The sequence below is a fragment of the Triticum urartu genome, chromosome 2 (assembly GCF_003073215.2).
Source record: "Triticum urartu cultivar G1812 chromosome 2, Tu2.1, whole genome shotgun sequence".
Taxonomy (NCBI): Eukaryota; Viridiplantae; Streptophyta; class Magnoliopsida; order Poales; family Poaceae; genus Triticum; species Triticum urartu.
Window position 1 is genome coordinate 390,228,139 of NC_053023.1, and position 24,322 is coordinate 390,252,460.

General features: G+C 44.1%; 1 protein-coding gene across 1 annotated transcript; it reads right to left on the reverse strand.

The window, feature by feature from the left end:
- Positions 1-22,305: 22,305 nt before the first annotated feature.
- LOC125541577 lies at positions 22,306-23,353 on the reverse strand. The gene is made up of 2 exons (XM_048704948.1): positions 23,048-23,353; positions 22,306-22,896 (listed from the first exon to the last, which is right to left on the reverse strand). The coding sequence occupies exons 1-2, from the start codon at positions 23,113-23,115 to the stop codon at positions 22,653-22,655; spliced, it is 312 nt and encodes a 103-aa protein (XP_048560905.1). The 5' UTR covers positions 23,116-23,353; the 3' UTR covers positions 22,306-22,652.
- Positions 23,354-24,322: the final 969 nt, after the last annotated feature.

Here is a 24,322-nt window from a genome sequence, read left to right on the forward strand (position 1 = left end):
ATCTTGCTATTAATCATGCTAATCAAGATAAAAGGAATGACGATGATAAGAAGGAGATTGAGCGTCTAACTAAAGAACTAAACACTCTTAAGTTAGCTCACGAAACTACCTTGGAAAATCATCGAGAGCTTTTAAAGACTCATGAAAAGTTACGCTTTGAAAATCTCAACCTTGAGCAAGAGCATGGGTTCTTAAAAGAGATCAATGATGATCTTTGCAAGAGAAGTTCTTCTTACATTGCCAACCATTTACTCTTGTCTACTTACATGCCACAAGTTAAATCTAGCAACAAGAGTAAGAAAGATTCTTCTTCTAGTAGTAACAATAATCATGCTAAATCCAATGTTGTTGCTTCTAGTAGTTCTCTTGATTCCACTAATGATTCTCTTAGCCAAGTTACACTTGAGCAAGAAAATAGCTTATTGAAGGGAATTATAGAGAAAGGTGTTTACAAGAGCCTTGCCGGAAGTAAGCAATTTGAGGAAATTGTATGCAAGCAAGGAAGACACCGGAAGAATCAAGGAATTGGTTTTGAACGAAGGTTCAATGCCAATGGAGTTGAGTGGGAAGAAGATCAATACCCCAAGACGAAGTTTGCTCCTCAACACGAGAAGTATGATCCTACTTCTTTCCAAGGAACACAAGCTCAAGATGATCTTCCACCACAAGACCACAAGCAAAAAGGCAAGGACAAGCTTCAAGAGGAGATTGATGCATTTGAAGAAGCTCCCAAGGCCTTGGTCAAGTGGGTTCCCAAGACTACATCAAGTTCCACTTCATCAAGTACGACTACACCTCCAAGGATTCCCATCAAGATGGTGTGGATCCCGAAGAAAAAGAACTAGAGAGTTCTTGAGTGTGACTCCTCCAACATACTTCACACATATCTTTTGGCAAGGACATGTGCGAACAACTTCCATATCTTGCACTAGTTCAAGGAGTCACAAACCCTCTTGTTAGTAATACAAGGGACAAGGTAACCTAATGCTTTCATGGACATCATCTTATGTGAACATCACTCTATGTCTGTGGATATCCTTGTTTATTCCTTGTGGGACTAACCCATGTAGGTATTGAAAGTACAACTCACTCCAATGGATTGCTCCAAATGATCTACATCAACATTGAGCATCTACATTTGCAACACCTACATGAAATCATGATAGACAAAACCCAAGGTTAGTTCATCCCTCTTAGGGGGGATATCACATCTAGGGGGAGCCTTACTCTAAGCAATTGAGCTAAAGCAACTCTAAAGGTGTGAACACAACAATGCTTTATGTAAAAGTGGCAATCCCACTTGTGCTTAAACAATGAGTATGACCTACGATCAAATGTTCTTATTTGACTCCTCAGTCAATATACTCATATATAGATCACCTAGTCATTGCCAATTGCTTGATAGATGCTGGAGTGTTTGTGCATGCTTTGCCACATGTTTGATTTGCCATCTTATTGTGTGAGCATGTTGGTTGCATATTTTACTCATTCGAGGACATCCACTTGTTCTTTTGATTGTTTGGCATTTTTCTCTTTTTCCAAGTGGATGGACAAGAATGCCTAAGAACCCCCTCTAGCTATCTATGCTTTTATCGTCTCAAACTCTATTCATGCTACATCACAAAGTTTGATCAAGTTAGATTCGAACCACTCTGTGTGAGAAGCACTCGGAGTCCCCGATTCGTCATAGACATAAACTTCCAAAACCTCTTTGTGCATTTCGGTATGATCGAGTCATCCACTTCGGTCACATCAACTTCACTAAGTTTATCTAGGTTTTCCATCTCGGTGCAACCAATTTGAACTTTTCGGTCACCCCGAGTTGCAGTAACCGCTCGCGATTCTGCATCTCGGTGCTACCGAGTTGTTCCACTCGGTCACACCGACAGGGTCGGGATATATATACCCACGGGTGAGATTTTGGAAATTTCTTCAAACTCCTCAGCCTGCGCGTGTGTCCTGCTCTGCCTCCTCGGTTCTTCGGATCGTCTCCTCGCCGCCAGCGACCTCTCTCCACTGGCTTCCATCGCCGGCAACGAAAATCTGCTCCGTCGTTGCCGCCGTAGCGAACCTCCGCCGAACTAGGGTATGGGTTCGACTCTATGTGCTAATTCCTTAACTCTGATTCATAGCACATTACTTTGCCATGAGCATCACCACGTATGCAAAAAATCCATCCACTGAAAACTTCCTTAGGTTAGATTGGATTTGAAAATTTAGGGTTAGGTCTCCGCCGAACTCATCTCGGACCGACCGAATTGTAGAAATCGGTCTCACCGATTTGGCTTAGGCCATAGCACATGCATTTTCAGTCCGACCGAAAATTGCAAATCGATGTGACTGAGTTCGATTCTCTGTGAAACCCTAGCAGTCTCGGTGCCACCAAACTGTGACTTGGTCTGACCGAGTTCAGTAGTTTAGGTTCCAAAAGCTGCTTCGGTATCACCGAGTTTATCAAATCGGTAGCTCCGAAATGCTTTCTATGGGGAACTAAAACTAATTTTTTAAGTAATCTGTTTTGCAAAAACTCTGCACTTTGTGATGCTCATCCACTATACCTCATCTACAACTATTCACAGGGTTTGCTATCAGTGATTGCCAAGATGTCTGACCAGAGTGACAGTCAGAACAAATCTGAGGAACATGTGCAATTGAGTGAGGGTTTAGATCCCTCAAGCAGCTATGATGAGGGTAGTAGAAGCACACCCAGTAACTTGCCCAAGGCAGCCACTAGAGCATGGAAGAAGAAAACCTCAGGCTCTGAGGATGAAGATTATGTGGCTGTTGAGGATGAGGCCACCTCAAAGAAGAAAGTCTTGAAGAAGGAATATGGGTCAGCTGCTACAACAAAGCCAGGGATGCACAAGAAGGCACGTGCCAATAGAATGCCAACATCCAAGCCTAGGAAAGCAGCCTTGGAAGAAACTATGGAGTTCACTCTTGAACCCAAAGAGGCCGGAGAAGGAAATAAGAGAAAAGAGAGGGTTAAGAAGACCACTGCCAGAGTCCTAGGGAGATCATCCATGTTTAAAGATCCTGTAGAAGAAGAGGGAGAGGAAGAGGATGCTCCAGCACCCAAAGCTCAGAAGCTTATGGGAGATGCTATCAAGTTAGGGGCTGCAACAACAAAGCCCAAGTCTGCTCCCAAAGCTCAAGCTCAAAAGTCAAAGCCCAAGAGGAACACTAGAAGTATTCCTGCTGAAGAGAAGAACAAGGCCCTAGTGCCTCAAGCTGAAGAAGAGGATGATGAGTCTCTTGTTTTGAGGAAATTGAAACCCAAGATCCCAGATCACAATGATGCTCATACAGTGGCTGAAGACGTGCACATCAGAAAAGATGCTGGACAAAGATTGTGGAGACAGTCTGATCCCTATGCTGTTAGGAGGAGGACTGCAGTTGACTACAGATTTCATACCAAAGAACAAAAAGACTTTTATGAGACAATTTTTCTTGACAAGAAGCCCATTGTTTGTGACATCAGATGGGTCGATTGGGAATTCATCAAGGAGAATGAAGATCACTTCCCAGGAGTATATGACAGCTTCAAAGCATGTGGAGTAGATGAGTTTGTTGGACAAAAGCTCACAAAATGGAATGATGAGCTGATCATGCAGTTTTACTCCATGATAACCCACAAGTATAGGGGGTCACAATAGTTTTCGAGGGTAGAGTATTCAACCCAAATTTATTGATTCGACACAAGGGGAGCCAAAGAATATTCTCAAGTATTAGCAGCTGAGTTGTCAATTCAACCACACCTGGAAACTTAATATTTGCAGCAAAGTATTTAGTAGCAAAGTAATATGATAGTAGTGGTAACGGTAGCAAAAGGTAATGATAGCAAAAGTAATGTTTTTGGTATTTTGTAGTGATTGTAACAATAGCAACGGAAAAGTAAATAAGCAAAGAACAATATATGGAAAGCTCGTAGGCAATGGATCGGTGATAGAGAATTATGCCGGATGCGGTTCATCATGTAACAGTCATAACCTAGGGTGACACAGAACTAGCTCCAATTCATCAATGGAATGTAGGCATGTATTCCGAATATAGTCATACGTGCTTATGGAAAATAACTTGCATGACATCTTTTGTCCTACCCTCCCGTGGTAGCGGGGTCCTAGCGGAAACTAAAGGATATTAAGGCCTCCTTTTAATAGAGTACCGGACCAAAGCATTAACACATAGTGAATACATGAACTCCTCAAACTACGGTCATCACCGGGAGTGGTCCCGATTATTGTCACTTCGGGGTTGCCGGATCATAACACATAGTAGGTGACTATAGACTTGCAAGATAGGATCAAGAACTCACATATATTCATGAAAACATAACAGGTTCAGATCTGAAATCATGGCACTCGGGCCCTAGTGACAAGCATTAAGCATAGCAAAGTCATAGCAACATCAATCTCAGAACATAGTGGATACTAGGGATCAAACCCTAACAAAACTAACTCGATTACATGATAAATCTCATCCAACCCATCACCGTCCAGCAAGCCTACGATGGAATTACTCACGCACGGTGGTGAGCATCATGAAATTGGTGATGGAGGAAGGTTGACGATGGCGACAGATTCCCTCTCCGGAGCCCCGAACAGACTCCAGATCAGCCCTCCCGGGAGGTTTTAGGGCTTGGCGGCAGCTCCATATCATAAAGCGCGATGAATCCTTCTTCTTTATTTTTTTTCTCCCCGAACGCAAATATATAGAGTCAAGGTTGAGGTCGGTGGAGCTCCAGGGGGCCCACGAGGTAGGTATTGGGTTTCGTAGTAATTTCAAAAAAATTCCCACGCACACGCAAGATCATGGTGATGCATAGCAACGAGAGGGGAGAGTGCTGTCTACGTACCCACGCAGACCGACTGCGGAAGCGATGACACGACGTAGAGGAAGTAGTAGTACGTCTTCACGATCCAACCGATCAAGCACCGAAACTACGGCACCTCCGAGTTCGAGCACACGTTCAGCCCGATGACGATCCCCGGACTCCGATCCAGCAAAGTGTCGGGGAAGAGCTCCGTCACCATGACGGCGTGGTGACGATCTTGATGTACTACAGCAGCAGGGCTTCGCCTAAACTCCGCTACAGTATTGTCGAGGAATATGGTGGCAGGGGGCACCGCACACGGCTAAGGAATAGATCGCGTGGATCAACTTGTGTCTTTCTGGGGTGCCTCTGCCTCAGTATATAAAGGACTAGAGGGGGGAGGCTGGTCGGCCAAGCTTGGCGCGCCAGGAAAGTCCTACTCCCAGATTCCCCCCCCCCCAATCCTAGATGGAATAGGATTCGCGGAGGGGAAAAGAGAGAGAGGGGGCCGGCCACCTCTCCTAGTCCTAATAGGACTAGGGGAAGGGGGAGGCACGCAGCCCATGTAGGGCTGCCTCTTCTCTTTTCCACTAAGGCCCATCATGGCCCATTTAGCTCCCTGGAGTTCCGGTAACCTTCCCGGTACTTCGGTAAAATCCCGATTTCACCCGGAACACTTCCGATATCCAAACATAGGCTTCCAATATATCAATCTTTACGTCTCGACCATTTCGAGACTCCTCGTCATGTCCGTGATCACATCCGGGACTCCGAACAACCTTCGGTACATCAAAATGCATAAACTCATAATATAACTGTCATCGTAACCTTAAGCGTGCGGACCCTACGGGTTCAAGAACAATGTACACATGACCGAGACATGTCTCCGGTCAATAACCAATAGCGGGACCTGGATGCCCATATTGGCTCCTACATATTCTACGAAGATCTTTATCGGTCAGACCGCATAACAACATACGTTGTTCCCTTTGTCATCGGTATGTTACTTGCCCGAGATTCGATCGTCGGTATCCAATACCTAGTTCAATCTCGTTACCGACAAGTCTCTTTACTCGTTCTGTAATACATCATCCCGCAACTAACTCATTAGTTGCAATGCTTGCAAGGCTTATGTGATGTGCATTACCGAGAGGGCCCAGAGATACCTCTCCGATAATCGGAGTGACAAAACCTAATCTCGAAATATGCCAACCCAACATGTACCTTTGGAGACACCTGTAGTACTCCTTTATAATCACCCAGTTACATTGTGATGTTTGGTAGTACCCAAAGTGTTCCTCCGGTAAACGGGAGTTGCATAATCTCATAGTTATAGGAACATGTATAAGTCATGAAGAAAGCAATAGCAACATACTAAACGATCGGGTGCTAAGCTAATGGAATGGGTCATGTCAATCAGATCATTCTCTTAATGATGTGATCCCGTTAATCAAATAACAACTCATTGTTCATGGTTAGGAAACATAACCATCTTTGATTAACGAGCTAGTCAAGTAGAGGCATACTAGTGACACTTTGTTTGTCTATGTATTCACACATGTATTATGTTTCCGGTTAATACAATTCTAGCATGAATAATAAACATTTATCATGAAATAAGGAAATAAATAATAACTTTATTATTGCCTCTAGGGCATATTTCCTTCAGTAGGGGGCGCACCCAGGGGGCAGGCGCGCCCCCCACCCTTGTGGCTAGGGTGTGGGCCCCCTGGTCTTCATCTTTTGCAAGGATTTTTTATTATTTCCAAAAAGACGTTCTGTGAAGTTTCAGGTCATTCCGAGAACTTATGTTTCTTCACATAAATAACACCATGGCAATTCTGCTGAAAACAGCGTCAGTCCGGGTTAGTTCCATTCAAATCATGCAAGTTAGAATCCAAAACAAGGGGAAAAGTGTTTGGAAAAGTAGATACGACGGAGATGTATCAACTCCCCCAAGCTTAAACCTTTGCTTGTCCTTAAGCAATTCAGTCGACAAACTGAAAGTGATAAAGAAAAACTTTTACAAACTCTGTTTGCTCTTGTTGTTGTAAATATGTAAAGCCAGCATTCAAGTTTTTAGCAAAGATTATAAACTAACCATATTCACAATAACGCTTAGGTCTCATGTTTACTCATATCAATGGCATAATCAACTAGCGAGCAATAATAATAAATCTCAGATGACAACACTTTCTCAAATCAATCATAATATGATATAACAAGATGGTATCTCACTAGCTCTTTCTGAGACCGCAAAACATAAATGCAGAGCACCTTTAAAGATCAAGGACTGACTAGACATTGTAATTCATGGTAAAAGAGATCCAGTCAAGTCATACTCAATGTAAACTAACAGTAATGAATGCAAATGACAGCGGTGCTCTCCAACTGGTGCTTTTTAATAAGAGGATGATGACTCAACATAAAAGTAAATAGATAGGCCCTTCGCAGAGGGAAGCAGGGATTTGTAGAGGTGCCAGAGCTCGGTTTTGAAATAGAGGTGAATAATATTTTGAGCGGTATACTTCCATTGTCAACATAACAACCAAGAGATGGCGATATCTTCCATGCTACACACATTATAGGCGGTTCCCAAACAGAATGGTAAAGTTTATACTCCCCCTCCACCAACAAGCATCAATCCATCGCTTGCTCGAAACAACGAGTGCCTCCAACTAACAAGAGTCCCAGGGGGAGTTTTGTGTGCAATTATTTTGATTTAGTTTGCATAAAGCATGGAACTGGGCATCCCGGTGACCATCCATTTTCTTGTGAGGGAGGAGCGGAGTCCACTCCTCTTGAGAATAACCCGCCTAACATGGAAGATACGGACAACCCTAGTTGATACATGAGTTGTTCGAGCATACCAAATAGGATATTTATTTGAAGGTTTAGAGTTTGGCACATACAAATTTACTTGGAACGGCAGGTAGATACCATATATATAGGTAGGTATGGTGGACTCATATGGAATAACTTTGGGGTTTATGGAGTTGGATGCACAAGCAGTATTCCCGCTTAGTACAGGTGAAGGCTAGAAAAAGACTGGGAAGCAACCAGCTAGAGAGCGACAACAGTCATGAACATGCATTAAAATTAATCAACACCGAATGCAAGCATGAGTAGGATATAATGCACCATGAACATAAATATCATAGAGGCTATGTTGATTTTTTTTCAACTACATGTGTGAACATGTGCCAAGTCAAGCCACTCGAATCGTTCAAAAGAGGATACCACACTATCATACCACATCACAACCATTTTAATAGCATGTTGGCACGCAAGGTAAACCATTATAAGCTCCTAGCTAATTAAGCATGGCACAAGAAACTATGATCTCTAGTTGTCATTGCAAACATGTTTATTCATAATAGGCTGAATCAGGAACGATGAACTAATCATATTTAGAAAAACAAGAGAGGTCGAGTTCATACCAGCTTTTCTCATCTTAGTCAGCCATCATATATCGTCATAATTGCCTCTCACTTGCACGACTGAATGATGTAGATAATAATAATAGTGCACGGGCATTGGACTAAGCTGGAATCTGCAAGCATTCAATAAACAGGAGGAGACAAGGCAATATGGACTCTTTTGTCAGATCAACAATAATGCATATAAGAGCCACTTCAACAATTTAATTATGGTCTTCTCCTATCGACCCCCAAATAAAAGAAAAGAAATAAAACTATTTACACAGGAAAGCTCCCAACAAGCAAAAAGAAGAACAAGATATATTTTTGGGTTTTCTTTTTAATTACTACTACAAGCATGGAAATTAAAACTAGCTAAAAGCTATAGCTAATTCTTTTTGTTTTTCTTAAGGTTTGTTAAACACACAAGAAGAAAGCATAAAAAGGAAATAAACTAGCATGGATGATACAATGAAAAAGTATGAGAACCGACATCTAGCAATGAGTATGTGAACATAAATGTAATGTCGGTGAGAAATACGTACTCCCCCAAGCTCAGGCTTTTGGCCTAAGTTGGTCTATGGCCACGGCTGGCCTGGCGGATATCCAAAGTTGTAACTGGGGTCGTACTGAGATGCAGCAGTCATTGCATCATGGGCTGCAGCTTGGAGGGGAGCTATCTCAGCTCTCCTCTTATACTCTTCCGCCTCCTCTCTGGTTGTAAAATATCTCCCTTTTGCCTGAAAGTCAAAGAAAGTAGAAGCAGGGAGAGCGACGTGATAGGTGCGCCGTCTGTCAAAGATTAGTCGGTACTGGAGGAACTGATCGTTCCTCTCAACAAACTGATGACGAACCATAGCCTCATAATCCAAATAAGTAGGAGGCAACTCAATATCATCCTCACGTATGGTTATACCAAGAAAATTAGCTATGCGGGTTGCATAAATTCCACCAAAGAAATCTCCATTAAATCTATTAAGATGCAACCTACATGCAACAATGGCTCCCAAATTATAAGATTTATCTCCTAACACAGCACTCCTAAGAATACTGAGGTCAGGGACACACATGTGACATGCCTCATCTTTACCATTACTGCATCTACCTATGAAGATAGCAAAATAATGTATAGCAGCAAAGTGAATGCTCCCTATGGTAGCTTGTGTTATGTCCCTTGATTACCCCATAGTTATACTAGCAAGAAAATCTCTAAATTCAGATTTGCAAGGTTCCCTAACACTACCCCATTGTGGAAGTTTACAAGCAGTGGTAAAATCCTCTAAGTCCATCGTATAAGATTTTTCATAAAGATCAAACATGGCAGTTGGAGAATTGCGTGAAGATGAAAATTCAAACCTCCTCACAAAGGAACTAGTGAGATAGTGGTACTGGCGGCACTTTTCCTCCTCGAAGCTCACAAGATCAGCGTTACGCAAATATGCGTTAATTTCTTCGTTGATTTCCTCTCGATCCATAAAGTCCTCTGAAGGCCATTCACAGGGCCGCACTGGAGCGTCCCTTGGTGGCTCATCATCAGCATCACGCATTGCAAGCCCGGGTTCTTGTTTCCTTGAAGAGCCACCTTGGTACATTTTCCTAAACATATTTCTTCCTCTGAAATTTTTAGTAACTTCAAATAAAAGTGAACCAAACTCACTAATATTGATAGCAACCACTCCTACAAGTGCCTAGAGCCTATATCATGCATCAAAACTACTTGGAACCATATAAATTTGACATGCAAGCTGAAGAACAAGGTCACCTAGGCAGCACAAATTTGCAATGAATAAAGCACTAGAACAAAACTAGTTGGACTAATAGAGGAGTCACATACCAAGGAACAATCTCCCCAAGCAGTTTTGTGAGAGGTGCTTTGAGCAAGGAGATCGAAAATGGAACCAAACTGAGCTTGGACTCCGGTTTGAACTGGATAATCGTGTTTGTGGGAGGAAGAAGGAGTGTGTGGGTGCAGGAATAAGTGGAGGAGGGCCACCATGGGCCCACGAGGCAGGGGGGTAGGGCGCGCCCTCCACCCTCGTGGCGAGGTGGATGCCCCCCAAGCTGTGTTCTCAGTGCCAAATATTCTCAAATATTCCAGAAAAGATCATATTTAAATTTCAGGGCATTTGGAGAACTTTTATTTTCGGGGTATTTTTATATTGCACGGATAATTCAGATAACAGACGGAAAATACTTATTTTTATTTTATTTAATATAAATAACATAAAGTAAAAGGAGGGTACAGAGAGTTGTGTTTTCTAAATTCATCCATCTCATGATCATCAAAAGGAATCCAGTAACAAGGTTGATCAGGTCTTGTTAACAAACTCATTCCGAATAACATGGAACCGGAGAATTTTTGAATAACACTAGGTTACCTCAACGGGGATATGCACATCCCCAACAATAATAATATCATATTTCTTCTTGACAGTAGGAAGAGGAAATTCAAAACCTCCAAAAATAATCGATGGAATTTTTCCAATAGAATTGATACTGTGGACTTGAGGTTGTTTCCTCGAAAAGTGTACCGTATGCTCATTACCATTAACATGAAAAGTGACATTGCCTTTGTTGCAATCAATAACAGCCCCTGCAGTATTCAAAAAGGGTATTCCAAGAATAATAGACATACTATCGTCCTCGGGAATATCAAGAATAACAAAGTCTGTTAAAATAGTAACGTTTGCAACCACAACAGGCACATCCTCACAAATACCGACAGGTATAGTAGTTGATTTATCAGCCATTTGCAAAGATATTTTAGTAGGTGTCAACTTATTCAAGTCAAGTCTACGATATAAAGAGAGAGGCATAACACTAACACCGGCTCCAAGATCACATAAAGCAGTTTTAACATAGTTTCTTTTAATGGAGCATGGTATAGTGGGTACTCCTGGATCTCCAAGTTTCTTTGGTATTCCACCCTTAAAAGTATAATTAGCAAGCATGGTGGAAATTTCAGCGTCCGGTATCTTTCTTTTATTAGTAACAATATCTTTCATATACTTAGCATAAGGATTCATTTTGAGCATATCAGTTAATCGCATACGCAAAAAGATAGGTCTAATCATTTCAGCAAAGCGCTCAAAATCCTCATCATCCTTTTTCTTGGATGGTTTGGGAGGAAAAGGCATGGGTTTCTGAACCCATGGTTCTCTTTCTCTACCGTGCTTCCTAGCAACAAAGTCTTTCTTATCATAACATTGATTCTTTGATTGTGGGTTATCAAGATCAACAGCAGGTTCATTTTCTATATCATTATCATTGCTAGGTTGAGCATCAACATGGACATTATCATTAACATTATCACTAGTTTCAGGTTCATTACCAGATTGTGTTTCAGCATCAGAAATAGAAATATCATTTGGATTATCAGGTGTTTTAGTAATAGGTTCACTAGAAGCATGCAAAGTCCTATCATTTTTCTTTTTCTTCCTTTTAGAAGGACTAGGTGCATCTATATTATTTCTCTGAGAATCTTGCTCAATTATCTTAGGGTGGCCTTCAGGATACAAAGGTTCCCGAGTCATTCTACCAGTTCTAGTAGCCACTCTAATAGCATAATCATTATTCTTACTATTCAATTCATTGAGAAAATCATTTTGAGCTTTAAGTACCTGTTCTACTTGAGTGGTAACCATAGAAGTATGTTTACTAATAACTTTAAGTTCACCTTTGACATTAGCCATATAGTCACCCAAGTGTTCAAGCATATCAGCACTGCATTTTATTTCTCTACCAAAATAAGCATTGAAGTCTTCTTGCTTAACCATAAATTTATCAAACTCATCTAAGCATGGCTAGCAAACTTAGTAAATGGGATTTCAGCTTTATTATATCTATAGAGACAATTTACCTTTACTACCTATGTCGGGTTATCAAGACCATGTATTTTTTCAATAGGAGATGGATTAAAATTATGCATTTCTTCGACAGGCGGTAAATTAAGACCATGTATTTCTTCAATAGGAGATGGATTAAATTTATGCATTTCTTCGACAGGCGGTAAATTAAGACCATGTATTTCTTCAATAGGAGGTAAATTCTTAACATCTTCAGCTTTAATACCCTTTTCTTTCATGGATTTCTTTGCCTCTTGCATATCCTCAGGACTGAGAAATAGAACACCCCTTTTCTTCGGTGTTGGTTTAGAATAGGCTCGGGAAGTGTCCAATTATTTTCATTAGTCAACATATTATTTAATAGAATTTCAGCTTCATCCGGTGTTCTTTCCCTGAAAACAGAACGAGCACCACTATCCAGGTAGTCTCTGGAAGCATCAGTTAGTCCATTATAAAAGATATCAAGTATTTCATTTTTCTTAAGAGGATGATCAGGCAAAGCATTAAGTAATTGGAGAAGCCTCCCCAAGCTTGTGGGAGACTCTCTTCTTCAATTTGCACAAAATTATATATATCCCTTAAGGCAGCTTGTTTCCTATGAGCAGGGAAATATTTAGCAGAGAAGTAATAAATCATATCCTGGGGACTACGCACACAACCAGGATCAAGAGAATTAAACCATATCTTAGCATCACCCTTTAATGAGAACAGAAATATTTTAAGGGTATAAAAGTAATGAGTTCTCTCATCATTAGTGAATAGGGTGGCTATATCATTTAATTAGTAAGATGTGCCACACCAGTTTCAGATTCATAGCCATAAAAAGGATCAGATTCAACCAAAGTAATTATATCAGGATCAACAGAGAATTCATAATCCTTATCAGTAACACATATAGGTGAAGTAGCAAAAGCAGGGTCAGGTTTAATTCTAGCATTAAGGGATTGTTGTTTCCATTTAGCTAATAACCTCTTTAAATCATATATATCATGGCAAGCTAAAATAGCTCTAGCAGATTCTTCATCCAGAACATAACCCTCAGGAACAACAGGAAATTCATATTTATTAGGGGGAGAGTCTTCATCATCACTTTTGTCAATATTATCAGTTTCAATAATTTCATTCTCTCTAACCCTAGCAAGTTGTTCATCAAGAAATTCACCAAGTGGCAAAGTAGTATCAAGCATAGAAGCAGTTTCATCATAAGTATCATGCATAGAAGAAGTGGCATCATCAATAACATGCGACATATTAGAATGAATAGCAGAAGCAAGTTTAGGTGTCGCAAGCTTACTCAAAATAGAAGGTGAATCAAGTGCAGAGATAGATGGCAGTTCCTTACCACCCCTCGTAGTTGAGGGATAAATCTTGGTTTTTGGATCTCTCAAGTTCTTCATAATGATAAGCAGATATAAATCCCAAGTGACTCAAAGAATAGAGCTATGCTCCCCGGCAATGGCGGCAAAAAATAGTCTTGATAACCCACAAGTAGGGGATCGCAACAGTTTTCGAGGGTAGAGTATTCAACCCAAATTTATTGATTCGACACAAGGGGAGCCAAAGAATATTCTCAAGTATTAGCAGCTGAGTTGTCAATTCAACCACACCTAGAAACTTAATATCTGCAGCAAAGTATTTAGTAGCAAAGTAATATGGTAGTAGTGGTAACGGTAGCAAAAGGTAATGATAGCAAAAGTAATGTTTTTGGTATTTTGTAGTGATTGTAACAATAGCAACGGAAAAGTAAATAAGCAAAGAACAATATATGGAAAGCTCGTAGGCAATGGATCGGTGATAGAGAATTATGTCGGATGTGGTTCATCATGTAACAGTGATAACCTAGGGTGACATAGAACTAGCTCCAAATCATTAATGTAATGTAGGCATGTATTCTGAATATAGGCATACGTGCTTATGGAAAAGAACTTACATGACATCTTTTGTCCTACCCTCCTGTGGCAGCGGGGTCCTAGCGGAAACTAAGGGATATTAAGGCCTCCTTTTAATAGAGTACCGGACCAAAGCATTAACACATAGTGAATACATGAACTCATCAAACTACGGTCATCATCGGGAGCGGTCCCGATTATTGTCACTTCGGGGTTGCCGAATCATGACACATAGTAGGTGACTATAGACTTGCAAGATAGGATCAAGAACTCACATATATTCATGAAAACATAATAGGTTCAGATCTGAAATCATGGCACTCGGGCCCTAGTGACAAGCATTAAGCATAGCAAAGTCATAGCAACATCAATCTCAGAACATAGTGGATACTAGGGATCAAACCCTAACAAAACTAACTCGATTACATGATAAATCTCATCCAACCCATCACCGTCCAGCAAGCCTATGATGGAATTACTCACGCACGGCGATGAGCATCATGAAATTGGTGATGGAGGAAGGTTGATGATGACGATGGCGATGAGTTCCCCTCTCCGGAGCCCCGAACGGACTCCAGATCAGCCCTCCCAAGGGGTTTTAGGGCTTGACGGCGGCTCCGTATCGTAAAACACGATGAATCCTTCTTCTTCATTTTTTTCTTCCCGAACGCAAATATATTGGAGTCAAGGTTGAGGTCGGTGGAGCTCCAGGGGGCCCACGAGGTAGGGGCGCGCCCTCCACCCTCGTGGATAGGGTGTGGGCCCCTTGGTCTTCATCTTTTGCAAGGACTTTTATTATTTCCAAAAAGACGTTCGGTGAAGTTTCAGGTCATTCCGAGAACTTTTGTTTCTGCACATAAATAACACCATGGCAATTCTGCTGAAAACAGCGTTAGTCCGGGTTAGTTCCATTCAAATCATGCAAGTTAGAGTCCAAAACAAGGGCAAAAGTGTTTGGAAAAGTAGATACGACGGAGACGTATCACTCCACTGCTCACTTTTACCCAGATGGGAAGATCATATGGATGTCTGAAGGTACTAGGTACCAATCCACTATTGAAGAATGTGCCAAGCTGATCAATGCCCCAGAGGAACATGAGGATGACTTGGATGTGTATGCCAAGAAGAAGAAAGACCACAACTCCATGGCAAACATGTACAAAGAGATCCCTGATAAAGCTTTGGAGACTCACAAGCTTGGATCTGTACATTACTTGTTGTCTGGTCTGCTTACCATCAACTGGATCCTAAGGCGCACATTGTTACCCAAGGCTGGAGATCACAAGATGGTTAGAGGACATTCCATCAACATGCTACAAATCTTTGATGTCCCTCAAAAGATTAAAGTCATGAGCCTGATTGTAGCGATAATCAAAAGGACAGCTGCTGACCAAAAGAGAAGCTGTGGGTATGCTCCACATATTCAGGAGCTCATCGATTCTAAGATGGGCACAGGAACATACTTGTTGGACAAGGAGCATCTACCCATTTATCCTGAATTTGAAGATAACGAAGTTGTCATGAATGAGAATGAACCGTCATCAGCTCAAGCACAAGAGAAGAGAGCCAAAGCTAAGGCAGAGAAAGCTGCAAGGATGCCAAGTGCAGAAGAAGCATCTCAGGTGTTCCTCAAGTCAAAACAAGATCATTTGGGCTATCTGATTCAAGCTACATTAAGGATTGAGAAGGGCTTGGCCACCCTGACTCAGGATCAGGAGAGCCTAGCGAGGATTGTTGAGACAAAATTTTATGATCTTGACCTCAAGGTAACTGAGGTACAGACTGTAGTTGAGCAGCTCCAGGAGGAAGCAGAAGAGAGGAAAGGGAAGGCAACTACTGATGCTTTTCAGCGAGTACCAAGGAGTCCGAGGTCTGCTGCAGTGCATGTACCTATTTCTAGAGCTACATTGTCTGCACCAGCAGCTACAGCTTCAGTGCCACCTCCAGCGGCCACTCCACCAGCTCGAACTACATTGACAGATGCCTTCGTCCTTGGAGTTCTCTCTACACCACCTACCGAAGACTGAGTCTGAGAGACATATAGCACTATGCATTTTCAAATTTTTTGGTAACTTGTTGCCAAAGGGGGAGAAATATGTATAGATCATAGGCTTCGAGAGAGAGTGTTTTGCCTTTTATCTCTCTTGCTTTTGGTTGAACCTTTTTATGCGCTTGGTTGACACACTATGTCTTTGTCTGTGTGAGATACTTGTTTGATCATGTGATTGATCATATGCTACCTTAATGCTTGCTTGGATGATATTATCTCTTATACTCGATATATGATCATTCACTTTGCTTGGTGATGAGTGCATGTTTTTAATGTTTATCATTTTGAGCGCTCCACCAAGATGTATGTGACATGGAAGAGTGACCCATGATCCTAATCGATTGTGCATTTGCATTCAAAAGCAAATTTTAAATAATGCACAAATTTAGGGGGAGAACTTGCCTATCACATACTTCTCAAAGCGATGATGTATTTCAATCTTATAATCATTTGTCGAAGCTTTGATCTATCTGTTGTCATCAATTACCAAAAAGGGGGAGATTGAAAGTGCAACTATCCCTGGGTGGTTTTGGTAATTCCTAACAACATATAGCTCATTGAGCTAATGCTATTTCAAGATAAATATTTCAGGAAAGCTCAATGATTGGCATGGCATGGATTAGAAATGTGGACCCCTCAAAATGTTAAGGACAAAAGATTGGCTCAAGCTCTAAAGCTCAAGACTCTACATTTTACTTTTAGTGATCCAAGATCACATTGATTCCATAGGAAAAGCCAATACTATTCAAAGGGGGTGAGGTTTTGCTTAATGGGTTACTTGCTCAAAATGCTTAGTGATATGCTCCAAAACCCGCAACCACTTTCTCATATCCACATATGTCCCAAACCAAAAGTCAAACTCGGCCCCATCGAAACTTTCTATCCGGCGCCACCGAGTTCAGTTGACATAGCCACTGCCACAAAACCCTAGTCTTTTCGGTCTCATCAATAGGGATCTCGGTCTCATCGAGATGGGATTGCAAACTCTCTGTTTCCCTTCGTAACTTTTTGGTCCAACCGAAATGAGTGATCGGTCCCACCGAGTTCACAATGCAAACTCTCTGTTTCCCCTTTGTAACATTTCGGTCTCACCGAGATGAGCGAATCGGTCCCACCGAGTTTGCCAGACCAACTCTCTGGTTAGCTTGTTGCCAAAACCGGTCCCACCAATTTTGTGTAATCGGTCTCACCGAGATTACGTTATGCCCTAACCCTAATGAAATCGGTCTCACCAAGTTGACATGCCGGTCCCATCAAAAATCTGAACGTTAACATTTTGAACTAAATCGGTCCAACCGAGTTTCATTATTTGGTCCCATCGAGTTTGGTGATTTGTGTGTAACAGTTAGATTTTGTGTGGAGGCTATATATACCCCTCCACCCACTCTTCACTAGAGAGGAGCACCATCAGAATAGGCCAACACTTCCATCATACATTTCTTGAGAGAGAACCACCTACTCATGTGTTGGGGTCAAGATATTCCACTCCAACCATATGAATCTTGATCTCTAGCCTTTTCCAAGTTGCTTTCCACTCAAATCATCTTTCCACCAAATCCAAATCTGTGTGAGAGAGTTGAGTGTTGGGGGGACTATCATTTGAAGCACAAGAGCAAGGAGTTCATTGTCGGTGTCAAAACCGGCGGATCTCGGGTAGGGGGTCCTGAACTGTGCGTCTAGGATCGATGGTAACAGGAGACGGGGGACGCAATGTTTTACCCAGGTTCGGGCCCTCTCTATGGAGGTAATACCCTACATCCTGCTTGATTGATCTTGATGAATATGAGTGTTACAAGAGTTGATCTACCACGAGATCGTAATGACTAAACCCTAAAAGTCTAGTCTGGCTATGATAATGATTCTCCCCTCCGGACTAAGTCCTCCGGTTTATATAGACACCGATGGGATCTAGGGTTACATAAGGTCAGTTACAAAGAAAGGAATCTACTTATTTGATCGCTAAGCTTGCCTTCCACGCCAAGTAAAGTCCCGTCCGGACACGGGGCAGTCTTCGGTCTTCGTATCTTCACGGCCCATCAGTCCGGCCCATGGCTAAGAAGCCGGACGCCCGAGGACTCCTTAGTCTAGGACTCCCTTAGTAGCCCCCAAACCAGTCTTCAATGACAAGGTGTTCGGCGCATAGATTGTCTTCGGCATTGCAAGGTGAGTTCCTCCACTGGTGACTTCCAAGTAGTGTGTTCGGCCTTCCATTTAATGTTGTACCCCTTGGCTTCTGCGCATCGACAACTTCAGCTTCCACGTGTCGAGCGAATGCGAGAGGTCAGGGTATTTTTGCACATACCACCCTGACCATACCAGAAAGGTGCCTATGTAAAGATAATAGATCTCAGATCCCCTCCAAATCTCACGGAAGAAACCCTCAGAGCTTGTGGAGCAGAACCACCCCAACATGGCTAGCGCTCCCAGCTCTTCCTCTCGTCCCCACAACTCCGAAAAGGGGGATTGGGAGAGATGTTTAGTTTCTCACAGTCAGTTGGTGAAGCTGCAAACACAGGGCTTTCTTCCCCCGCGGATTTGGTCCCCATACGAGCAGGGATGACGTCCTTCAAGGGCGGGGCTCAAGCGGAGAACTTCGGAGAACGAATATGCTTCGTCTCGTTCTTGTTAAGAGGTGTCGTATTTCCGATCCATCCCTTCCTCCAAGGTCTGCTGGAGTATTATGGCCTTCAACTGCATAGTCTCACTCCCGCCTCTATCCTTCATGTTGCGGGCTATGTCGCTCTATGCGAGCTATTCCTGGGTTGCGAGGCCCATTTCGATTTATGGAGAAGATTGTTCTTCCTCGTCCCTCGTAATCAAGGTGGGCCAATTTTTAAAGTGGGAGGGGCCGAAGTGTGGCGCATCGCCGGGACCAGATACCTGTCTGGCACGCCGAAGAAAGCTTCCGAAGAATGGCCTTCTGAATGGTTTTACATCAACGACGTCGCTCTTCCCGACCCCGTCCGTATGGGCCTCCTCGAGTTTTGAAGTGCTCCATTGAAGAAACGCCATAGCTGGCGTCCTCGGAGCCTCGAGGAAGAGGATAGTGCAGAGATCAGCCCGCTGCTGGGCAAGATTAAGATGCTTGCTCAGTCCGGATTGTCAATAGTCGTGGTAATGACGATCTCCATAACGTGGGGGGGGTCCAGCCACTCCAATACAGAGGGTTGCCCATGTGGCATTATAACGGGGAAGACGACGCCTCACGCTATGGTCGGAAGGGCCCAAAGACCCCCGCCACTCTGGCCAAAATATTGGTCGAACTGTATAAAGGGGAGAAGGAGGAGTTCACCCGTCTCCAATATCGAGATGGGTTTTCCATGTATAACCCTCCTAGCTGGGTAAGCTCTAACTCCACTATTTTACTCCTGTCCCTGAATCATTCTTGACAGGCAGTATCTTATCCGCTTGTAGCAGGAATGGCAAAAGGTTGTCGAGGGGATCCACAACCCTACCCCTCAGCAGGAGAATCGCAACCGGGATCATGACCCCGGATATAAGGAAGATCCGGACATATTTGTGGAGCTCGAGGATGGAATATTCTATCAGATGAGGTATGACGGTACGGATGTACCCATCATCGCCGATTACCCCGGTCTCCTTCCTGCTTCGCATGTAAGTAATCCGGAGATACCTTGTCCAAGAGAGTTTTCTCATTCCTCCTCACCCACCGCATTGTCCTATGCTCAAAAGGGGGGGCGTTCGGCGCGCCATGCTGCCCCGGGGGCATCTCCATAGAGATCGGCCCCCACATCGGGCGAGCCTTCGAAGAGGAAGGCAAACAAAGATACGGCCGATCTTTCATCAAAGAGGTATGGATTTGCAAATATGCACCTTGGCAGTCACATCAAACTGTGACCTTTCCGTTTACCCTGTATCAGGAAAAAGGTGTGCCGGGCTATACCCGGGGGTCCAACCGGTGATACCTCCCGCGGCCAGGATCCAGATCCTGTCGTAAAGACGGGGGCTGATGCGGGGGTAACGCCGGACTGTCCTCTAGCCGAGGACTCGGATGATGTATCCGTCACCAACTCGGAAGTGGAGAGCGCCATGAATCATCGGCGTCGTAGGGCCATTTCACAAGAGCCCGGTTTTTCAAAAGAGGCATTTAATGCCTTCAGCTCGGCTGATGCATATATCCGAGCTGCTCGAGATGGGCTTAACAGAGTCATAAAGTAGCATTTAAAAGATGTGCGGGTAAGTTTACTTTGTCTGAATATGATGACCATATGCCAGTAGCCCCCGAGACTTGAAGCAGTTGGTACAAACGATTTAAGGATCGTTGTATAACCAGGTTCTTACGGAGAAGAACGACATACTAGCCCAAGAGCTAGAAAAGTGCCGGACACAGCTAACTGTTGCTACCGCCGAAATGGAAAAGCTCAAGAAGGCGTCCTCTGGTAATATTTCCCTCCATCGAGAAACAATGATTATATGACAGCTGTGCTAATACTGCTGCATGTCTTATAACAGGGTCGTCGGACCAGCTGGAAGAGAAACTGAAGGCCGCTCAAACGGACAAGAAAGAGGCGAAAAGACTGCACGCCGCAGGCGAGCACGTTCTGACCCGAGTCAGAGAGGAGAAAAACAAACTCCAGGATTCCAACATCCAGCTGGGCGAGGAACTGGAAGATGTGCGGGCCCAACTGGCCGACTCCGTGAAGGAGAATAAAAGGCTCCGAGGCAGCATATTCAGTATGTGGCCGGACTTACCTTATAATAGTTCGAAGATGAAAGGTACTGACAAAGTTATGTTTGTAGGTATGCTGACAGGCCGTCCTGAAGAGGAGGTGTTCGGATCATCAGATGATCTGCTGCAGGGGCTATCGCAAATGCACGAGCAAGCTTGGCAAGCAATCCGGAGTGTTGCTAAGGCCTTATGGCCATCCGCCTCCCCTCCAGGAAGTGGCGAGCTTGTAGAGCTACTCAAGGGAGCGCGGCGACGTATCTGATTATGGAAGATATCGGCCTGCCGGGAGGGTGCGCGAGAGGCCTGGGCCATGGTGAAAACACGGTATACCAAGCTTGATCCGAATCACATGGCCCGGGTCAGACCTTTAGGGTCAGATAGGAAAGAAGTGCCCGTTAATTTGGTATATGACCAAGTAGCAGTAGCTGCCAAATATTCCCAACAGATTGTAAGTTGGATAGCCTGTTGGATGGTATAGAGGAGGAAATTTATGAGTCTCAGTGACTATGTACTTTCCTTGACATATGTAAATTCTAGCTGAATTGTAAAACGATTGTCATGGCATACCTTTTCGCTTCAACCTCGGGACCTGTCGTGGAATTATCACGGCAGATGTCCTAGTGTGAGGACTTGCTCGTGAGGCCAACGCATCTTTGTAGTAGCTTGAGAGGGGTTTGAGCAGAATCAAAAGACGCAACACAAGACAAGGATTTAGACAGCTTCGAGCCCCGGGAAACATTATCCAGTAATAGCCCTACATGTTTGTGACTAGATCTCATTATGCTCATGAGAGAGTCGCCGCATAAGCCGGCTCCCGTCAAGGCCCAGTATGCTGGTTCATGTGATGGTGGACCGGCTTAAAAGGAAAGACATAAGGAATATTCTCCTACAAAGGAAGCAAGACTAGAACATCTGCCGTGATAATTCCACGACAGTTGGCGTCCACTGTGGGGCTTGCGCACGGTAATATTGAGTTTTTGGAAAGATCTATCTCAGGATCAAGATGTTCGCGATTGAGCAGATGAAGAAGAGTCAGCGTGAAAAAATCGCTCGCGCCTGATAACCTGGCGTAGGACAGCCCGTGCAGAGCCGGCAAATTCATTATTTCTGATCAGAGTTATGATTAAGTCTGAAGCTGGCGGTATGAGGTTAAAAGCGAGGAGACTAGGGTTACATCGCGTGCAGCCGCCGCCTCGAAAGACACCAATACCGACAGGAGTATGATCTGTCCAATCCGCCTACCTGCAGTTTTCGCCGAGACCGACAGAAATAAGAGCCATCTAATTTGCATGGCTGCAAGTTCGACCGAGACCGGCAAGACTTTTTGCTGCCATTAATTGAAGGAGTCGGCCCGGCCCGACATGTATTTTTCGTTGTGCCAGAGTCAGATTCGATTACGGCAACCGAAGACAGTGCCTACGCTGGTTACCAGCCCCGAGGGCATCAACCGATGATCGGAGACTGCGAATCAATTTGGAAGTACGTCTGTATCTATGAGCAAGCACGGATCAATCAAACAAGTACTACTTATCATATCAAGTAAAAAGACGAGAGTTATGTTTCATAATGACCAGAGTCACGTTTCATCTTCTTATAAGATCTAGATGGAAGAAAAGTCAAAGAAAAAAAGGCCACTACCCAGAAGGGAACACGGACGTGGATTCATTGAACCGGCCACGGCTCGGAAGCGGATGTCTCCGCAGACTCACACTCCCCGTTGACCCGCCTCGGCCGGCGTCTGACATCGCCTCTGAGCCGGCCGCCACCGCTGCAATACACCTCCACAAGCCGCCGCGGCCCATGCTGAGTTGCCGGGCCGGCCCTCCGCTCCTCCACTGCTTTCCCGCGTTGAGTCACCGGACCAGCCTTTCGTTTCCTCCGCTGCCGTTCCGCGCTGAGTCGCCGGACCGGCCCTCCGTTCCTCTACTATAGCCGGCCAAGCCGCTTCACTCCTGCGACCTTAGGTTATCCTCTGCTGCAACCTTCAAGCCGGCTCTGCCGCGAGCAGCCACCGTGGCCGCCTTGAGTCGCCGAATTCCTTCCATCGCGGTGGCCCGCGTCGTTGCCTGTTGAGAAGCTCCGGTCCTGTATCCGTTGCAGCCCTGTCTCCGCCTCGCGCGACCGTAAGACGCCGCCTGCACCGGCGAGCCGACCTTCCCATCTCGCCTTCGAGCGCCCCTGTGCGACGTCCTGTGAGACGCAACCAGCGCATCAGTTTCTATCAGCTTTAGTGCCCCTGAGCTTCACGGAACCTGGCTCTGCGATTTGGCAAGAGCACAGTTCGGGGATGGACAGAAGTATTACTACAACAAAAGGACAGAGCAATCCAAATGGTCTATACCTGATGATTGAAGGATGGCACAACATGACCAGGAGGATCCGCTTTGAGCCGCCGTTTCTCGGCTCCATTACGGACGCACTTCAAGCCGCCGGTGCAACCTCTCACATGCATTTTTTCCTTCGCTATCGAGGCCTCCGCTTGACCCGCCCGCCTCCATTACAGCGTGTTTCATCTCCACCTCCACTGGCGAGTCGACCCTCCGCGTCTAGTCGCCGAGCCACTTCCGTTGCCCTCCACTAACCGTTACAGCGCCGTGACTCATCTCCTCTTTGCCAAGGCACCCCCTGCTGGTGTGATTTTGTCTTACTGGTACAAAGCAAAAGAAAATTGGGGGATAATGGAGCAGTGCATGTTGACTCAAAGACTAGTCTGCCAACAATAATGGGTTAGGAGTCCCAGTGGGCAAGGCATTATGCATTACCAGCATCTACGCTCATCTGACAAATCACTAGGTGCTATCTGTTCCATATATATTATTAACACGGATGAAATTGTTTGAAAACGATTACTCTGGTCTGTGATATTCTTTTGCAGGATTATTATTCATCACAAGTTTGTCGCAAAGGGGCGTGCACTAATATTATTTTTGCACTAGTACGTTCGTGTTGTGCTACCAGACGGATATGTGCGCAAGTCGCCGTCCCCGCTACATCAACACACGCGATTGACTCATTTTAACTCGCCCATCCGTGCCGGCTTATAACGCCACGATCGACTCATATGTTTGATCCCGTGGCCGACTCGTCCATCATTGATTTCAGCTTCACCATGATGATCATCAACCTCGCGGTGGATAATTTCTGGCTTAACATATCAGGTGAAATCCATCCAGTATATTTTTATATTATATATTGTTTTCTTTAAAAGAGCAATTATGTTGGCTTGCAAGTTCTCCAATGCAAGACAAATTATATCACTAAGCTGTTGAAGGACTCATACCGGTTTGTAACACGGTCAAATATGAAGAATCTCAACACAACTTCTCGAGTCGTCTTAAGACTCGGGGGCTACACAGACATGACTGGCAAAATTGGCCGGTTTTAGTGAATTCAAGAACTCCGGGTCATTTGAGGGAAATTAACCCGGCCCCGGAGGCTACTGCCTATTGGTGAAAAATTTAAAGGCCGTCAGAAGATTTCCGACTCATAAAATGGCCTGACAATTATAAAGTTCCGGCTCAATGGAAGAGCCCCGGGTTATCAGGAAAAGACTCCGGTTCAAAATCCGGCTCAAGGGAAATCTGTTTTCTCGCAAAGCTTTGAAGCTCTCAAATAT